Raw genomic sequence first — 19,874 nt, forward strand, 5'->3', positions numbered from 1 at the left:
ATGTGGCATGGTACAGATGGGGAAATCAGAGGACACTGTGACATTGGTCTTTTCATTCATCTTTATGTGGACTCCAGGAATCCACCAATGGTGGCCAGCCTTTCATGGTAGTTGCCTTTACTTCTTGAGCCAGCTCTCTGGCCCCTTAAGTAAAGTTTTAACCCTCATCTCCTCCTCTTCATCCTGCATACTTTAAGTAAGGTAACTCATGACTGCCTTTGATGTTTGTGACGACACATAATATGCAGGATGCTTTCTCAGATATTCTCACATCAAGCTGGCTTGTCTGTGTGACTGGGTTTTTCAGTCCTGGGTTCTAATCCAGAGCTTCGGGGTCCACCTCCAGCACTACGTAAAATTGGCCTGGAGGCAGACAGTGGAGGCAAGAGGGACAGAAATTTAAGGTCGTCCTTAGCTATATAGTGAGCTCGAAGTGCTCTTGGCTACATGAGACCTTGCTTCAAAAACAAACAAACAAACAAACAAACAACAGCAACAAAGAAAACCTCTTTGCCCCCGCAGCTAGTGTGCCGAGCGGCACCCAGCCCAGTTTAGTCTGTTTCTTCATTCCTGGACACTGGAGATGTCCCTACATTCATTATTGTTTGTTCTCCCCTGACACCATTGCCCTTGACTGAATGTTTGTGACACAATTACACTTTATTCCTCGGCTCTGCGTCTGTAGTGGAAAAGGGGCACGTGCATGCATTACTTTTATCTCTTCCGTTCCTGGATGGCTCAATAGTACACAACACCGGATCCTCCTAAAAACCCAGTCCTTACTGCTGGTCCCTGTGCCTGGGCGGGTCTCACAGCACTCAGAAGGGCTGCTAGCTTAGAACAGAGCCCATTTTAACCTGAGCTCTATTTTACACACAGGATACTGGCTCTCCTGTTTGCTTTCTGTTACAGTTTTGAGAGAAAAAAAGTGATTTTTTTTTCTTGCACTTTACAGTCTGTCACGAAGGGAAGCCAAGGCACAAATGCATGCTTCTTCCTGGCTGGCTTCCATTGCTCAGCCAGCCTTCTTACACACCCCCAGATGGGCTGCCCAGCAATGGCACTGCTCACATTAAGCTGGGTGTAACCACATCATTCAACAGTTAAGATAATACTGCGCTAGAGTTTCTATTGCTGTGGTGAAACACCATGACCAAAAAAGCAAATTGGGGAGAAAAGGGTTTATCCAGCTTATACCTTCCACAGCACTGTTCATCATCAAAGAAAGTCAGGGTAGGAACTCTAGCAGGGCAGGAACCTGAAGGCAGGAGCTGATGCAGAGGCCATAGAGGGGTACTACTTACTGGCTTGCTTATAATGGCTTTTCCACCTGCTTTCTTATAGAACCCAGGACCATTAGTTCAGGAATAGAACCACCTTCAATGAGCTGGGAACCACCCCCCCCACACACACACACAAATCAACCAATAAGAAAATGCCTTGCAGCTGGATCTTATGAAGGTGTTTTCTCAGTTGAGGTTCCCTCCTTCAGATAAGTCTAGTTTGTGTCAAGTTGACATAAGCCCAGCCAGCACAACCCTCATGGACATCGCTACTGGCTGATATAATGGAGGCAGCCCTCTAACTTCGGTTTTCTCTTCTCAGGGTCTCAGCTTCATAACCAAGACCAGTCATGGCAGGTTCCAGACTGGAGACATGGTGGTAGCTCATTTTAGCATAAGGCGGGTCAGATTTCTAGTCGTTCCATTCAAAGTCACATACGTACCAGTACTATGCTGCCTCAGGAAGCTTAAATGGATGTTTTCCTTTGTTTCTCAACACTTGGGACAAAGGCTGAGAGCTAACGAGCACCAAGAATGCCTGCATGAGGCCACACATGTACATCTGCCAGCTTCCTCTGGGTCGTGGGTGAACCTGCTGGGTCACTGAAAATGCTCTCTGTGTTGCCTACACTTGTGGCCATGTGGGTTGTTTGTCCATTCCTTTGGATGAAATCAGATTTCAGATACCTGGGAAAAATTTCATTGATAAGCAGTCTACACAAGAGAATGAAGTTCTATCAAACGGGGCTGTCTGTAAAAGACACAGGCACACATTTAAGGAAAAGAAGAAATCATAGTGGAAATAGTTCAAAACTACCAGGCCTGTCATCCTAGCACTTGAGAGATGGAGGCAGGAGGAACAGGAGTTCAAGGGCAGCCTGGGCTACCTGAGACACTGCCTCAAAAATATCTTAGCTAACCACTTCAACTAGAAAATACTCCTTCCCTCACCGTATGTGTATGCATACACGTTTCTTTTTTTGTTGTTGTTGTTTGTTTTTGTTTTGTTTTTCAAGACAGGCTCTCTCTGTGTAGCCTTGGCCATCCTAGACTCACTTTGTGGACCAGGCTGGCCTCAAACTCACAGCGATCCGCCTACCTCTGCCTCCCAAGTGCTGGGATTAAAGGCGTGTGCCACCACGCCCGGCTCGCATACACGTTTCTTATTTTATTTTCAACAGCATAAGCTTTGTAAAGAGTATGAGTTTTCCACACTGCTCTCAGTCTAGAAGAGCCAGGTTTGGGAGTCCGGCTTGCAAGTCCTCAGTAGGCCGCCTGAGGTTTGGCCAGAGCTCAGCTGCTGCTGGTACTGAAGTTGTCCAGAGTGGTTTTCTTTTGGTTGAACATGTAGTGGGTCCAGTGCTTGGGCTGCACAGGGGAGCATCCCCCAGATATGTAGAGATTTCTCCATGATATCGACTACACCATGGCTGCCATTTATGGGCCAGGTTGACAGCAAATCACAGGCAAGTGGCAGGGGCAACTTTGGCTGCTTTGCCCGTCGTCACCACCATCCTTGCTGACCCTTCGTTATATGTGCTTATCAAAAGGAACATCATGGATTGTGAGAATGGTTTTATTGGAGTTTTTGAATCACTGCAAGGCATGTTTTTAAATGTCATCTTAATAGAGGTGAGTACTATTTGTGTGTTGGGGGATGCATTTATTCCATCCACTGAAGCATTGGTGGGTTCAGTGTGTCTTGCTGAGATGTTTATATAACCTTGCTCAGTATAACTTCTTCACAAGAGTAAAGCTTTTTCCCCATAAATTCATGTACAGGTACCATCCTTTTTTATTTTTTATTTTATTTTATTTTATTATTATTATTTTTTAAATATTTATTTATTTATTATTATGTATACAGTGCTCTGCCTGCATGCACACCTGCAGGCCAGAGGAGGGCATCAGATCACATTATACCTGGCTGTGAGCCACCATGTGGTTGCTGGGAATTGAACTCCTGACCTCAGGAAGAGCAGTCAGTGCTCTTAACCACTGAGCCATCTCTCCAGCCACAGGTACCATCCTTTCTTGAAACACAGTGTATGAGTATTCAATTCTTGGGCCATAAAAAGTTGAGTATTTATGAATGTGGTCATCTGAGGTTTCTTATTGCCATCGTCTCTAGACTTGATGCCTATGGGAGCAAATCTTCCCATTGTTAGACACTTCCTATGAAGGGTTTGCCATGAAGTCAGCCAGACAGGAACAGCGAGGGAATCGTTCTGGGCTCCCAGTGTTAGATTTGATGTTGCATTGTGAAGGAAGGCAGGGCTTGGAATCACACTTAGAGCTAGCCAGAAGAGCAGGCTCTGAGCAGCAGAGGGGTATGTGGTCCCTCGCTGTCTGCTCTTCTTGCCCTGGCTGAGGTGCAGGATATAGTTGAAACAAGCTTGTGACTTTCAGATCAGCCACAGCCCAGCTGCAAGCTGGTGTCCCGACCTCCTGACGGCCAGCTTGTATGATTATTGGCATCATGAAAGTCACAGTGGTACCAGTTTGGAAAGCTGTTGCCATGACTACTTGGGGTGATATAGGAGGAGACCTTTGCAAAAGCCTGGTGCACTACGTTCCCGTAGCAGGTCTCTATGTTGGTTGGCAATGATCCATACCATTGGTATCATCTTCTTAGAGTCTTTTGACACCAGGAAGCCAGTGCATGTCACAAGGAGGACATCTTGCTGAGGCCCGTATTAGATGGCCTGTAGAGGGCAGCTTCTCTGTGGACAGCTCACTGCTCACCTCAGTTAAAAACAATTGCTGAGCAGGGCTTCTGTGATCTCTGCGAGGTTCTGGCATTGGCCCATTCTTCCCTAGGAGTGACCCCCATCTCTTGCTGGGGACAGGCGTGTGCACTGCAGAATGTGACTGCAGTTCACTCGCCATGGGACCCTCTGCAGGTGTGGTACGGCTGCTAGTGGGACCCATCTCCGAAGATGATTTTGGACTTGGTATCTTTGTACAGTGCCGGGCATGTAGGCCAAACTTAGCAAATGTTAACTCAGGCTAATATTTACTTTCGCATCCGTTCCTACAGCTGGCAGCATGACTGTTATTTTAGCTAATGGGCATTGATTATGCAAGAAAGAAAATACCTGTCCTCATTCCTGGTCCTGAAAATTGAGAATTGAGGAGAAAAGCCTATTTCTCTGCTTCCTTCACTGAATGATGAGGTTATTAAATAGCTGCTGCAAAGAGTTTTTATTCTAGTATTGAAATCCAGGAAAAAAGAAAGAAAGAAAGAAAGAAAGAAAGAAAAGCAACCTTATTTCCATCCCAGATACACATGCAAATAGAATTACAGCCCAGCTGCCCTTATCTCTTCACTGGCAGCTTCTTTTCTTTGTATACATAGGGAGATAAAGACCCATAGTTTAAATTTAAAAAGAGATACAGAAAGAGCTGCATTATCTCAGATGTAAACACTGGAGGGTTTATGCCACTCCTGGGTAACTCAGGCTGTAACTATGGCAGCTGCTCTCCTCCAAGACAGACCACTGTAATTGAAATAACGCAATGCAGTGGTGGCGCACATCTTTAATTCCAGCCTTTGGGAGACAAAAGCAGGCAGATCACTGTGAGGTCAAGGCCAGTCTGGTCTACAAAGTGAGCCCAGGACAGCCAAGGCTACACAGAGAAACTCTGTGTCGAAAAACCAAACCAAACCAAACCAAACCAAACCAAAACCAGCTAACCAACAACCAAACAAACAAACAAACCACACTGACGAGCAAGCGAAGACTTTTGAGTATAGGAACAAACATGACCTCCCCGATTGATTTCAAAAACTAATACTAGCAATGAAACTGTGGGACAACAGTTCATGCAATTGTGTGAAGAACCAAGTAAAGGCAGCAAAGTCAAATCATGCCTCCTATTTCCTACTGTTAGAGGTAAAAACCTTTGCCATCTGATGTATAAATCTGCAGACTCTTTGGGTCCCCTAAAATTTCTTATTATCATGTGTTATGAATCTTGGAAGTTCAGGCAGCTGTCCTGACATGTTTCCATTGCTGTAGTGACTGTGTTCAGATCATCCTTCCCAAGGTACGGTATTTAAACTAGAGGGCCCCTTCTGCTATCACGAAGAGCAGACTTCGTAAAAAAGATTAAATTTCTAATCATTCAAGCCATAAAATAAAGCAAATGCTTGTGAACCTCAGTAACCAAGTTTTTGTAATATGTTAGAACCAGTGTGAGTGCTTTTAAAGAATCAACCCTCTGTAGGAGAGATCATTCAGTAGTTAGGAGCATGTGGTGGTTCCGATAGGAATGTCCCCCATAGGCTCATACATCTGAATGCGTAGCCATTGGGGAGTGGCATTGCTTGAGAAGGATTGGGAGGCGTGGCCTTGTTGGAGGAAGTGTGCCACTGGGACTGGGGTTTGGGGTTTCGAAAGCCCAAACCAGGCTCAGTGTGTCTCTCTTCTCCTGCTACCTGTGTGTCTGGTTGTGGAACTTTCAGGCACTTCTCCAGCACAGTGCACGTCTGCCTCCATGCTGCCATGCCCCTGCCACGAGGATTATGGACTAAACCTCTGAAGCTGTGATGAAGTCCCAATTAAAATGCTTTCTTTCATAAGAATGTAGCCATGGCCATGGTGTCTTTTTACAGCAATGGAATACTGACCAAGACAGACAGCATGGACTATTGAGTTCAATACCCAGCATCCACGGAGGGTGCCTCACAACACCTCTTGTCCAAGCCCCCCGGGGAATTGATGCCTCCTTCTGGACTCCTCAAGCACTCATGTGCAATTACTCAATACAGGCATGCACATATGCATATAATTAAAAAAAAAACAAATCTTAAAAACTATAAAAGGTGTCCCTGACACAAGTTGAGTGCCCCTGGACAAACACCTAAGTTTCATAGAGCAATCACACTTAGGATGTATTAAATAAGACAATTGTGCTATGATTATGCCTATCATGCAATCGGAGCTTTATCGTAAATAATATTTTTCTTTTGCTGTTTCTTTTCTCATTTTTCCTCCAGTTTCCATGTGTTATCATCCTTTTTCCTTCTCAGCCTGAAAGAAGCTACTTATTTTAGCCCAAGCTAATGCTTTTATCCTACTTACTCCAACACAGTTTGGTTTCTGTATGTTAACTACTTTCTAAAAAGCGTTTTAGTACTTTGCAGAAAAGGAAGGTCATTTGGAACACCCAACCCCCCTTTTACTCTGCTGAGAAAGTTAGGAAAGTTAACCATAAATCTATTTAATCAATAAAAATGTCTAAAATCATTAAAAATTAACAAATGACAACAATATGTAATTTCTTGGTTTTTCTTATCTCATTTCCCCTTCTCACTACCGTGTCTTTTAAATAATGCAAAACTTGGCTCTTGGTTGGCATCTCACAAGTGGCTCTTTGTTGGATTAGGAGAAAAGGAAACAAATATTTTAACCTTGGCCCAAGGCAACACATCCCCAGTGGAAGCTGAACAAACATTAATTAGATTATTTAGGCTGAGAAGCGTTCTGTCACCTACCATCTTATTTAAACGTAAAACTACTTACAGTAATTCCTGGAGATAGGAAGGTGGTTAAGTCAGTTAAGTGATCATGGAGTCTAAAATATCTTTATGGCATCTTTTGTATATAGTTAAGGCTTTATTGTTAAAGAGACACTGGGAGTAAAGTTTGTAGACGAGGAAGCTAAGAACCCGAGGCCTAAAGTGACTTTGTCCTGTGAACACTAAATTGTAGGAAAATTTCATTTCCTGTTCATGCCATGACAGTCAGCATGTACAAAGGCACGCCTCAGGATATGGCCGCGTATCAGCACTTGCAAGCAATGTGCACATCTCCAAAAATGAGAGAGAGAATTTGGAAATTTGGCAATGGTGAGGTACCAATTCAAATTTAAACTTCCTTCCAGTCAGCAGAGAGAGAGAGAAAGAGAGAGAGAGAGAGAGAGAGAGAGAGAGAGAGAGAGAGAGAAAGAGAGAGAGAGAGAGAGACGGAGGGAGGGAGGAAGGGAGGGAGGGGGAGAGGAGGTGCTGGGTACCCAGTTCATAGGAAACTATGATACACAGGGCAAGCCAGGACTTCTTTCCTCCACCCCGTCTTTGCATTTCCAACAGTTCTCGGCCAGACACAGCAGTATCTAGGTTTTGGAGACTTGTTTTCATAAGCGCTGCCTAAGTTGGCTCCACATGGCACACCCAGCCTCTCTCCGTAGAACCTGCAGGAAAGAACCCAGTCAGGCTTTGTCCTCTCATGGTGGTCTGTTCTCAGGTGGTTCAAGCCCTTGGAGGCGGCCTGGGATGAACTTGGGGTTATGTTACTGTTTTCCCCAACCCACACAACAGGTGTTCCTTAACTCACCTTCCAATTTCCTGTCCCTGTGTATGTGCACGTGTGTGCGAGCCCGCGCGTGAACTTGTGTATGTGTGTGTACGTGTATGAATGTCCATGTATCACTGCACACGTCCAGGAGTTGGTTCTCTCTCTCTCCACTGTGGGTTCCAGAGGCTGAACTCAGCTGGCCAAGCTCACACGGCAAGTGACTATGTTCGCTAGACTGTCTCCCAGGCCCCCTCTTTATACCTTCCATCATTGCTTCTCACGCACAGTGAATGCTAAGTTAATGTTTGTGAGATAGAGTAGAAAGTGATCGCATGCAGCGGTGTCAGCTCTGTGAGCCTCCTCCCAGCTTAGGCCTGGCCGTAGCCGAGATGATTTCTACATCGGGCTTTACGGACTTTTCATGCAGCTCTGACAACAGTGCTCAAGGCTTAAGCTTCCATATTTTAAATGAAAAATAAAATCTATATGAAGTCTTCTCCCTGGATACTGATGTGCAGTGACTCATGTTATTAAGTGTCAGGATGAAATGGAACCAGCTTTTCTTTAAAAAAAAAAAGAGGGGGGCAGAGAAATAATAATCCTAGCACTTCTGGTATCTTTAGGTATATTAATCCATTTCTTTTCAAGACACACACACACCACAGCTGAAACCTCACAGGTCCAGAGAAAATATAGAAAGGTTATGTTTTCACAAATGTTTATCCTTTTCACTATTGCGTGTGCGTGGCATGCGTGTGAGTGTCAGAGGGCTTCAGGTGGCAGCACTTGGCTTCGCAGCCTGGGTTCTGGGATCTATCTCAAGTCACCAAGCTTGGGCGGCAAGCTCCCTTAACCACCAAGCTCTCTCATCGGGTATAAAAATGATCTTTAAATCAACATCCCAATTTGTATGTAGGAAACCCCCTTGAGTTTGTTTAGGAAAGTGTTGCTTATTTTACATATATTATACATTTTACATGCATTGTTCTTTGTTTCTCTCTCTCTCTTTTTCTTTTCTTTCTTTCTTTTTTTTTTTAAATTTAAAAAATTTTTTGTTTTTTTCGAAACAGGGTCTCCCTGTGTTAGTCTTGGCTGTCCTGGACTCTCTTTGTAAACCAGGCTGGCCTTGAACTCACTGCGATCCACCTGCCTCTGCCTCCTGAGTGCTGGGATTAAAGGCATGCGCCACCACGCCCAGCTTCTTTCTTTCTTTCTTTTAATCTTTCTTTCTATCTATCTATTTTGAGAAAGGATTTTTGCTGTATAGGCTTGGCTGCCCTGGAACAACTCAGTTTGTAGACCAGGCTGACCTTGAACTCATAGAAATGTGCCTGCCTCAGTCTCTAAGGTGCTGGACTTAAAGGTATGCCCTCTGTACTGGACTGTGTTTGTATTCCTAATTTGAACACTTTTATTAAGTAAAGAAGCACACCGTTTTCTCTGCAAAGGCATTTCCAGTAACTCTCGCTCTAGTCTCTCCTCATTTATTCAAGTGCATAAAATATGATGAGAGAAATGCTGGCATCTCGTTCCATGCGGTGTTGCTTTATTTTTCTTCTCTACAACTGTTTAGCTCCCCGTTTCCAGCAAGGTAGGAATTGTTTGAATGAGTTGCTGCAAAATCAACTGTGTGGTGGTTTGGGGTAGCCGAGCCTCTCCTAGAGCCCCTTTGTTTTTGTATATGCTTTATTTACGCCTGGTTTCAAATCACGTGATAAGGATTCCCACAGCCACGTGTGTCTGAGTGACGCCTTTTTCTCTTCCCCAGCCCCTCTGCTTTCACCCCGTCAGAAGTTAGCATGTCACTGAAGAGCGAGCCCAGAGTTAACACTTCTGCGCTGCAGAAGATTGCTGCGGACATGAGCAATCTCATAGAAAACCTGGATACGCGGGAACTCCACTTTGAGGGAGAGGAGGTGGATTACGATGCCTCTTCAGGAGACCCCAAGACTCAGGAAGGTAAGAACAGATGCTGTCGGGATTTCTGAGCATGCGCTTTTCTGAGCTTCCCCATCATCCTATCTTTGTCCCCTGTCTCTTTTAAGCTATATCTCTCAGTGAAGTTCCTTTCCAGACTTCAGAAAGAAGCCTTTCTTCCTTTTTACGTCCCCATCACATTATCTCTGATATCATCTAATGTCCCTTAATGCTCGCCCACCTCAAGGCCCCAGTCATGGGTGGCTCCTTTGGTCCTGAGACCCTCTCTCCTAATATGCCAGCTCCTTTCCCAAGACAATCATGTGGGTCTCCTGGATCAAAGTCTCAGGTCCTCGGGCTTGGTGGCAGCATCTTCACCCATTGGCCCATTCTCATCAGCCCCATCTTAACGAGGTGCACTGCTGCTCCAGTCCCTTGCTGGAATGACCTTTGACCTTTGTCCTTTGCAGAGTGCATCCCATTCTCTTCTATTTACAACACGCAAGGATTTAAGGAGCCCAACATCCAGACCTACCTCTCTGGCTGTCCCGTAAAAGCGCAAGTCCTGGAAGTGGAGCGCTTCACGTCTACGACAAGGGTCAGAGCACCTCGGGGTTCATCCGGTTTCCCTTTTATCCGCTATGTGTCCCTAACCAACGCTGACTCCACATCTGGCTGTGATGCTGTTGGTTGGGCTTTGGCTCCTTATCATCTGACCTCAGTCCAGCAAGTGCCATCTGGGCTGCCTGCATCCTTTTCCTCTGTGGCCTCCCTGCCAGGGAGAAGTCATCAATGCGTGGGTACCAGAGCCCATGTCAGAGGCAGCCCCTACTCCCCGTATGATGGGAACCACAAGGAGACTGTGCTACCTATGGACTACACCTGAGCAGGGGGTCTAGTTCCTTTCCATGTATGGTCCTGAGTTGGTGCATCAGCCTCTACAGCATGCCCACCCTCACCCCTGTGTGCCTAGATTCATTGGCTCCGTTGGTGTCCTTGAGGAGCTCCTGTCCCCTCCAGGTCCTTTTATTGCCATGAGACTACCTGTACTCCACCCCAAAGTTTGGCTTTGAGTCTTAGCATCTGCTTCGATCTCCTGCTGGGTGGAGTCTTTCAGGGGACCTCTATGATAGGCTCCCTTCCTGTTCCCTCTCTTTAACCTCTTCCAGTGTCTGTTCTGTTTGCCTTTCTGAATGAGAATCAAGCATTAGGGTCTTCCTTGTTATTTAGCTTCCTTAGGTCTATGTATTATACTGTGATTCTCCTGTATTATGTGGCTAATATCCACATATGAGTGAGTATATTCTATGTGTGTCTTTCTTGGTCTGGGTTCCCTCACTCAGGATGATCTTTTCCAACTCCATCCATTTGCCTGCAAATTATAAGGAAGTTTTTTTTTTTTTTTTCTGAGACAGGGTTTCTCTGTGTAGCCTTGGCTGTCCTGGACTCACTTTGTAGACCAGCCTGGCCTCGAACTCACAGCAATCTGCCTGCCTCTGCCTCCCGAGTGCTGGGATTAAAGGGGTGTGCTACCACACTCGGCGTTACAAGGAAGTTTTTAATAGCCAAGTAGTATTCCATTGTATAAATGTGCCACAGTTTCTTTATCCATTCTTTTGTTGAGGGACATCTTGGTTGTTTTCAGTTTCTGGCTATTATGAATAAAGCTGCTGTGAACATAGTTGAGCAAATGTCCTTGTTGTATGGTGGAGCATCTTTAGTGTATATGCCCAAGAGTGGTATGGTTGGGTTTTTAAGTAGCACTATTCCCAACTTTCTGAGAAAGCACCAGATTGATTTCCACGTAGTTGTACCAGTTTGCACTCCCCCTAGCAATGGAGGAGTGTTTCCCTTTCTCCATGTCCTTGCCAGCATATGCTGTCACTTGAGTTTCTGATCTTAGCCATTCTGGTATGTATAAGATGGAATCTCAGAGTCCTTTTGATTTGCATTTCACTGATAACTGAAGACGTGGAACATTTCTTTAAGTGTTTCTCAGCCATTCGATATTCCTCTGTTGAGAATTCTCGGTTTAGCTCTATACTCTGTTTTTTAATTGGATTGTTCAGTTTGTTGGTGTTTAATTTCTTGAGTTCTTGATATATTTTGGGTAATATCCCTCTGTCAGATGTAGGGTTGGTGAAGATATTTTCCCAGTCTGTAGGCTGTCGCTTTGTTCTGTTGACAGTGTCCTTCACCTTACAGAAGCTTTTCAGTTTCATAAGGTCCTATTTATTAATTGTTGATCTTAGACCCTGAGTTGTTGGTGTTCTGTTCAGGAAGTTGTCTCCTGTGCCAATGAGTTCTAGGGTCTTCCCTACTTTTTCTTGTAACAGATTTAGTGTGTCTGGTTTTATGTTGAGGCCTTTAATCCATTTGTACTTGAGTTTAGTGCAGGGTGAGAAAATGGGTCTATTTGCATACTTCTACATTCAGACATAAAGTTAGACCAGCACCATTTGTTGAAGATGCTATCTTTTTTCCATTGTATGGATTTGGCTCCTTTGTCAAAAATCAAGTGTCCATAGGTGTGTGGGTTTACTTCTCGTTCTTCAATTCGATTCCATCGATCCGCCTGCCTGTTTCTATGTCAGTACCATGGTTTTTATTTCTGTTGCTCTATACCACAGCTTGAGATCAGGGATGGATATTCTTCCAGAAGATCTTTTATTTTACAGGATTGTCTTAGCTATACAGGCTTTTTGTTGTTGTTTTTCCCTATGAAGTTGAGAATTGTTCTTTCAAGGTCTGTACGGAATTGTATTGGCATTTCTTTATTTTTATTTTGGATAGCATTCAAGGGCTGGCGAGTAGGTAAAAGCTGAGAAGACTGAGAACCTAAGTTTGATCTCTGAACCAGGTGAGGGAGTGGAGAACTGACTCCTGGAAGTTGTTCTCTGATCTCCACCTGGCTTATATCACACACACACACACACACACACACACACACACACACACACGCTCAAAGAGAGACATAAAATTAAGTAAGTGCATGAAAAGAAACAAACACAAAAGAACAATATTACTCAAGGTGCTTTATTAATTTAATAACTGGCAAGGTGCCTGTCTCTCTAGTACTTCTTTTCACTTGGGCTTTTGGTTTATATCTGTGAGGTGCGAAACCTAGGACAAAAGGCTAACTGAGCTGCCTATTTAACATATCAAAGCAGAGCTGGCCACCAGGTTCTCCCAGCATCCCTCAGTCTCTACCTTGCTACAGGGTGTGGTTAGCATAGACCCTGCCCGCCACATCCTAAGCTTCTGCAGCCCAGAGGCTGGACTGCCTTTTCTCTAGATGCCCTGCACTGTATATTCCAGCCAGTTTGGTTACCTGCCCCCTCTTCATCTACCCTTTACTCCCCTGTCCCCTCTCCCTGCTCCTCACATAGCCCGGGGTCATGTCCACTCTGACTCTCCAGATGACCTTGCCTCTGGTTATGCTCTTCCTTTTATCTACAATAAATCGTCCCCTTCACCTACCTAGGAGCACCCATGCCATTCTATTTTGTTTCTGTTTCTCATTCAATATCCATTCTATCTGAAGGCCAAATACAAGTCAAGAGAAACTTAACTTTTCCTAAGGCTCCTTTAGGAAGAAAATATAAATGCTACTTATCTCTTTTTTTTTTTTTTTTTTAAAAGTCCAGATATTGGATTGTAAGGAGCTATACTCAGAAGCATTGCTGAGAGACTTCGGCTGGCAAACTCTATCTCTGGTTTATCCTCAGTCCTTGGAACCCCACTCTCCAGTCTCTGGGGCACTACTTTTCAGTCTCCTGAGCCCCTCTCTCCAGTCCCTGGAGCCCCACTGTCCAGTCCCTGGAGCCCCACTCTCCAGTCCCTGGAGCCCCACTCTTCAGTCCCTGGGACCCCACTCTCCAGTCCCTGGGACCCCACTCTCCTGTCCCCTGGAGTCTGTTCTCAGTCCTCCAGGTGTTACCTCTGGTCCCTGGAGCCCCACCCCCAGTGTCTGAGACTCCACCCTCTCTGTTTTCTCTGAACATTGGAAAGGATTTAGAATTCAGAGCAAAGCAGAGTATGTAGAAACAGATTGGCTGGGGAGACTGTCTGTTTGCTTGTTGCTGCTTGGATTTCATAGTACTCAGGCCTTGCAGTTGGAGAATGGGGACCTTTGTCCCTCAGGTTAAGTCCTAGTCACGACTGAGTAGGCTGCGTTGACTTCTTCCTACACACACACACACACACACACACACACACACACACACACAGAGAGAGAGAGAGAGAGAGAGAGAGAGAGAGCGGAGGAGAGGAGAGAGAGAGGAGGAGCGAGAGAGAAGGAGAGGAGAGAGAGAGAGAGAGAGAGAGAGAGAACCATAACCTTGGCTCAGTGTCAGTCTCTTGGAGGCAGCTGTGCAGCTCTGATGCCCTGCTAGTGTAGAGGCATGATCTGTCTGATGGTGTCCATCCTGTGCTCCGGGCTCTGTTCTTTCCTCTCCACCCCCATCTCTGTGTCTCTGTCTCTCCTGCTCTCCCTCTCTTTCAGAGAGAGTCTCCTGAAGTCCAGCCAGCCCTTACATTTTACTGCTTTGTAACTGAGGCTGACCTTGAACTCCAACCTGCCGAGTGCTGGAGTTACAGGCCTGTGTCTCCACATTGGGTTTCTTTACTGTAAGCCGTCTGAAGAGTTGAGCTCTGCTGTAGGCTTTTCCTTGGTTTAGGGTTGCATTTCTCTGACGAGCCACATCTCTAAGATGCCCTTCACCTTTTATTTTGTTTGCCAGCTTTTAGATGGTAGGCATGCTGCATAGGGCTTGAATGCACAAACTCTGGAGCTGAACTGCAGGCTTGAGTTTATGTCTTCGCTTCGACATCTTACACAGGTTGCTGAACCTCTCAGTTTCTGTGCCCTTATCTGAACACTGGGTCTAACAGTACTTATCCTCTGTGTTTCCTAGAGGGACTTAACACTAGTACTGACAAACTCATGCTTGTGATAGGTACTGTGTACTCAACACTGCAGCCACTTTCTCTGTGTTCTTGAGCCCTGGCAGTGCCTCCTGCAGGGCTTTGTGTAGACGAGGCTGGTCCTCTCCATCCGCACTGTCTCCACTGTCTGTGAGTGACCAGGGCCCTCAGTGCTTACCACGGCCCCATTGTTTCCTTCGTTTCCAGTGTGAAAGGAGTGTGGATGTGGTATAGTGTGTGTACATTGAGGGAAAAGAATTTGTAGGCGTTTGTGTGACACATGTTTGTTTCATGTAATTTATCATGTGAACACTTAAGAAAATACTTTTGTGATTAGGTACCTTTAAAAAAAACTGTTAAGTGCAATGGACCCTATGTCCAGCTCCCTAACTGAGGTGGTGCTTACAGTGAGCACTAGGAGAGGGAGAGCTAATTTTCTTTAGGGGTATGGCCTCTGGTAGGTCCGCCACTCTCCTGTGAGTGGCCCCTCATGTGAGCACATGGGCAGCACAAATTGGACTGGGCAGGTTATTTAAAAAATGAGGAAGGGAAAAGAGGGGAGAAGTAGGAGGTGGGGGGTGGATCTAGGAGGAGTTGGGGGAGGGCCAAGGGGTGAATATGATCAGAATACACTGTATGAAATTCTAAGCAAATAAGTAAAGATAGTATTTTTAAAAAATATTAAATATGAACACAAAATAGACTGAACTTAGGTTTACTTTAATATTACTTAGAAATTAGCTGCTGTTTGCTGAGAGATTTCAGAACTTTCCCCCATCTAAGATAACAATCATTAAAAACAAACAAACAAACAATCTGTCACTGTAGGTGCCTAGTATCAACTTGTACACCATCGAGTTAACACACGGGGAATTCACGTGGCAAGTGAAGAGGAAATTCAAGCACTTCCAAGAGTTTCACAGAGAGCTGCTCAAGTACAAAGCCTTCATCCGAATCCCCATCCCCACCAAAAGGTAACCATGGCAGAGCCAACACGAAGTCACCTCGGTTCGCATGGACGCGGCACGCGTGCTGTCCTTTTCATAGGCTATCTAATTCTATTTCTGGTAGATATTTTTCAATTGCATGGCTCTTTTAAAAGTGAACCGCATCCGCTGTGTGCATTTGATGACAGCCTGAGATCCCCAGTGCTCGGGAGGAGAGGACAAGAGGGTCAGGAGTTCCAGGCTAGTCTTGGCTATAGAGGGAGTTGGAAGCCGCCAGCGTGGGCTACATGAGGACATTTTAAGCATTGAGAGGAATGAAAATAACAAACAACGGCATGAAAGATAGCATGCGATAATTAAAGAACAGTCTAGTAGCTGTTTGTGTTGTGTGTGTCTGTGTTTCAGACACACATTTAGAAGACAAAATGTCAAAGAAGAGCCACGAGAGATGCCCAGTCTGCCCCGTTCATCAGAAAACACGATTCAGGAAGAACAGTTCTTTGGCAGGAGGGTGAGTTGTTGTTTTGCTGCTTTGTGAAAATGTAATCGTACTTATTGCTATTTGTGTGTGCACGCTCACGTGGGCGCACATGCATGCACATGTGTGCGTGCATGCGTGCACATGCGTGAGTGCATGTGTGTGCCATGGTACATAGCATATGTGAACAGTGATCATAAGACACGTTTGTGGAGTCGGTTCTTTCCTTCCATATTTTTATGGCTTCCCAAGATCAAACCCCAGTCTTGGGGCTTGTGTGGGAAACACTTTTTCCTACTGAGCCCTCTCTCTGGCTCTATTGTTCTGTTTGTTTTGTTTTGTTTTGTTTTAGTCATTCCTTAGCACTGTAAGAACATAGCACCTAAGGAGAGTTTTCTTTTTTTGAAAAATGTAAGTTGTAGTATATATTTGAGTTATTTAAATGTTAGAGTTGAAAAATACAAGTTTAGGGTTAAAAAGATTTAAAGTGGCCAATTATGGAGTTGCTGGGGACATGTGTGGTCAGCTGGTGAAAGCCTTGCCTGGAATGCCCACCATATGGGGCTTCATCCCCAGGACCATTAGCGCCAGCTCTTCTGGCATGCCTGCATTTCCAGCTTGGAAGGATCAGAAGTATTGGGTTTTGTCTTTTATTACATAGCAAATTTAAAGCCAGCCTAGTCCACAGGAAACCCTGGGGTTTTTTCTTTGTTTGTTTGTTTGTTTGTTTTTTTTTTTTTTTTGAAAACCTATTTTAAACAAACAAAATTTACCTCTTATGAACAGTCCTGTTCTGAGATGTATCAAGGATTAAAAGCACAGCTCAGGTCTTGTCTTGTTAGCCTGAAGGCTAACCTGCCACCTTGGCCTAGGGGATAAAACCTCTGGATAGGCCCGGGCAGGTTCTAGATTAGGTTTATTGAGGAGGAAGAGCCCACTTCACCATAAGCAGTGCCCTGCAGTGGGCTACCATTCTGAATAGAAATGAAAGCTGAACCCCAGAGTTCACCACTCTGTGCCCTCTCTGTGAGTGCAGTGTGACCAGCTAGCTCCCGCTTGCTCTTGCCACACCCTTTCTGCTCTGTAATGGACTGTGTCCCTCTAAACTGTAGGACAGACTAAACCCTTTCTTGTCAGGGAAGATAACAACTGCAAGGGCCTAAGCACGTTGAAAATTAAATACTAGCAGCAAAAAGAGGCGTAAGTAGCACGCCAAGAGACAACAGGTGCTGTACTTACTGTCGAATGACAGGGTATAATAAAATGGCTTTCAGGTGTTAAAACGAGACCCGATCTTATCATTGTCACTGTTTAAGTTTTCTACAGACATGATTGTGTTCAACCTTATAAAAAATGCAAAATGTTTTTTTTTTTTTTTATTGTAGAAGCAACTGGAGGATTACTTGACGAAAATACTAAAAATGCCCATGTACAGAAACTATCACGCCACGGTAAGTGCCCTCCAGTGGTGTCGAAGGGACCTATGTGAGCCGAAAGTGCAGCTAACTTTTGGGTAGTTTCATGAACATAAGTGCTTTTGGTTCTTGACTTACATTAAATTAACTTTGACTGCCTGGATCCAGTTTATAATGATGACCCTGCTATTTTAAAAATATTGAGTAGCTCTTGCTGTGTTTGTAGAATAGATTCAAATGAAGTTGAATACTCCTAGGGGCTAGCCATCTAGGAATTGGCCCCTTTCTCTCCACGGGTTTCTAGAATGAAACCAAAAGGCAAACTGTCGCTCAGGGCTGCACATCCCCAGGTTAGACAGAACATTCTTTGACTGCCATCCAATTCGGCTTGTGTTTCCTTGTGAAAGTGAGAAGCAAAGGGAAACCAGGGGAAGAAAGACCCTTGCAAAATGTAACGGAAGAGGGAAGGCTGGTAGGGCTTAGAGGCCACAGAGACATAGCCTGGGAGGGCTGCAGGCAGCTGGCAGGAGGAAGCCAGCTTTGCAGAGTCAGCAAACAGACAGCTTTGGTTCGGAGAGGCCCTTGAATGGGGAGTGGAGTGTTTTTCAAAGATTAGCTTTCAGTTCTGCTGAGGCCTGAACAACGGCGAATGCCTGGATTATAATATTTCTCTCCGGCCGCACCGTCTCTTGCTGGGAGCACATCCACACAGAAGCGTTGGTGCCTGTAGAATGTATGAGTCCACACAGGTGCGATTTGGCTTCTGGCTTAGGGAATGGTGGCCCATAAGCACATGGACTGAAGAGGGGAGAGGAAGCGAGAGTGCCTGGCTCTGCTGTTTCCTGCACAAGAGCTTCCTTACTGCTGTCTGCTGGTCCAAACACACACCCAGCTGGTCTTCCTCTTAACACACAAGGGCCTGAGCCAGGCCTCTGATGTTTCTGTGGTGACTTGCAGTGCCATAGTCCTGGGCTAGAGGAGCCTTTCAAGGTTTTGTAACCGTGGAAACTTAGGAGATCTACAATTTGGGTCTCCCCGGAGGCTCTCAAGAGAAGGATGATGGGAGGGGACTTATTCCAGCTCATGATGGCAAAAATAACGTAATGAACAAATTCTGTTGTTTTTATGGGGCATGCAGCTCCCAGCTGTGCTCTCTGACCTCAGATGCGCTATTCTCTCAGTGCAGATGCATGCCAAGGGACCTAACTCCCACATGCAGCCCCACCCACTTCTGTTCTTTTGTCCATGACTCCTGCATCATTTCTTTTGGCTGAGTGTAGCAGCAATTGGGGAGTTCAGTCCTCTCTCTCTCTCCTCTCTCTCTCCCTCCCTCCAGCTGTCTTAGTACATTTTAGACTGTGATGTTGAGCAAAGAATGGCTATATTTTAAAGAGATGTTTAGTTTAACTACTTTTCCAATCATAAAAATCTTTCCAAGTTGAAGCCACATTATATTTATAAACCCAGGGAGCAACTTTTTTTTTTTTTTTTTTAATTTCTCTGTGTAGCCTTGGCCATCCTGGATTCACTTTGTAGACCAGGATGGCCTCCAACTCACAGTGATATGCCTGTCTCTGCCTCCTGAATGCTGGGATTAAAGGTGTGTGCCACCACCACTGCCCAGCAACTCAAGGAGTGCCTTATAAGCATTGCTTTTGGAGGAGAAAAACTAGCTCACAACCTAATGAATGTACCTTCCCTGCTTGCTCCTGATGGTTGGCCAGATGCTCCCTCCAATGGCTGGCTCCTCCATATGGGTTCAATTGCACACATGATCTGCCTGTCTGAAGCCACTGACATGCCCCTTCATGGCTAATTTCACCCAGTCTCCAGACTAGATACACAGGCCACATGTTGTTTTGTACAATTATATTTCTTTCTGTGTGTTTCCTATAATAACTGAGAAGTATTAAAGGGCCCAATTGCAAAGGGCATAGTTCAAGTTACTCATTTATTTTATTTTAAAGTAACACGCTTATATTTTATAAGGCAAGTCTGTTTGAAGGTAACTCAAATTTTTTTCTTTTTTCTGTGTGGTATGTGTGTGTATAGGGTTCACATGTGCGCATGTGTAGAAGCCACAGAGGTTAACGTCACAGATCAACTGACTTTTTAAGACACGATCTCTCCCTGAATCTAGAACTGACCGATTAGTGAGGTTGGCATGCCATTGAACTCCCTTCTCTCAGGTCTGGGATAAGGACATTGCTGCCATACACAGCATTTTGTACAGGTGCTTGGGATCTGAACTCAGGTCCTCATGATGACATAGGCACTTTACCCACTGAGCCATCTCCTCAGCCCTTAACTCACGTCTTTTAAAATGAGCCATGGACGGTTTATTTCTAGGTCTGTGCAGATCTGTGCCCGAGGGCTGGGGTCATAGCTCAGTTTAGAGGGTGCCTCCTCTCCAGTCCCCCCAAACTGTGCAAACCAGGTGTGCTGGAACATACCTGAAATCCCAGACTCAGGAGGTAGAAGGAAGCAAGAGAATCGCAAATTCAGCTCCACAGTGTGAGGTCAGCGTGGGCTGAATTTCCAAAGATGAGACTCCACCTCAAGAAACAAACAAAAAACATACTGTCTTTGGAATTTGTTTGTTTGTTTGT

General features: G+C 45.1%; 1 protein-coding gene across 1 annotated transcript in view; it reads left to right on the forward strand.

Annotated features, from left to right (window-relative positions):
* The window catches only part of Pld1 (phospholipase D1), a 198,071-nt gene that overhangs the window by 59,658 nt on the left and 118,539 nt on the right, over window positions 1-19,874 (forward strand). The window contains exons 2-6 of the mRNA XM_051156998.1: window positions 9,351-9,541; window positions 9,970-10,097; window positions 15,254-15,399; window positions 15,778-15,883; window positions 17,236-17,301. Of these exons, the coding sequence (XP_051012955.1) occupies window positions 9,382-9,541; window positions 9,970-10,097; window positions 15,254-15,399; window positions 15,778-15,883; window positions 17,236-17,301 (606 nt within the window). The 5' untranslated portion in view covers window positions 9,351-9,381. The remainder of the gene's footprint in view (window positions 1-9,350; window positions 9,542-9,969; window positions 10,098-15,253; window positions 15,400-15,777; window positions 15,884-17,235; window positions 17,302-19,874) is intronic.

The sequence above is a fragment of the Acomys russatus genome, chromosome 15 (assembly GCF_903995435.1).
Source record: "Acomys russatus chromosome 15, mAcoRus1.1, whole genome shotgun sequence".
Lineage (NCBI taxonomy): Eukaryota > Metazoa > Chordata > Mammalia > Rodentia > Muridae > Acomys > Acomys russatus.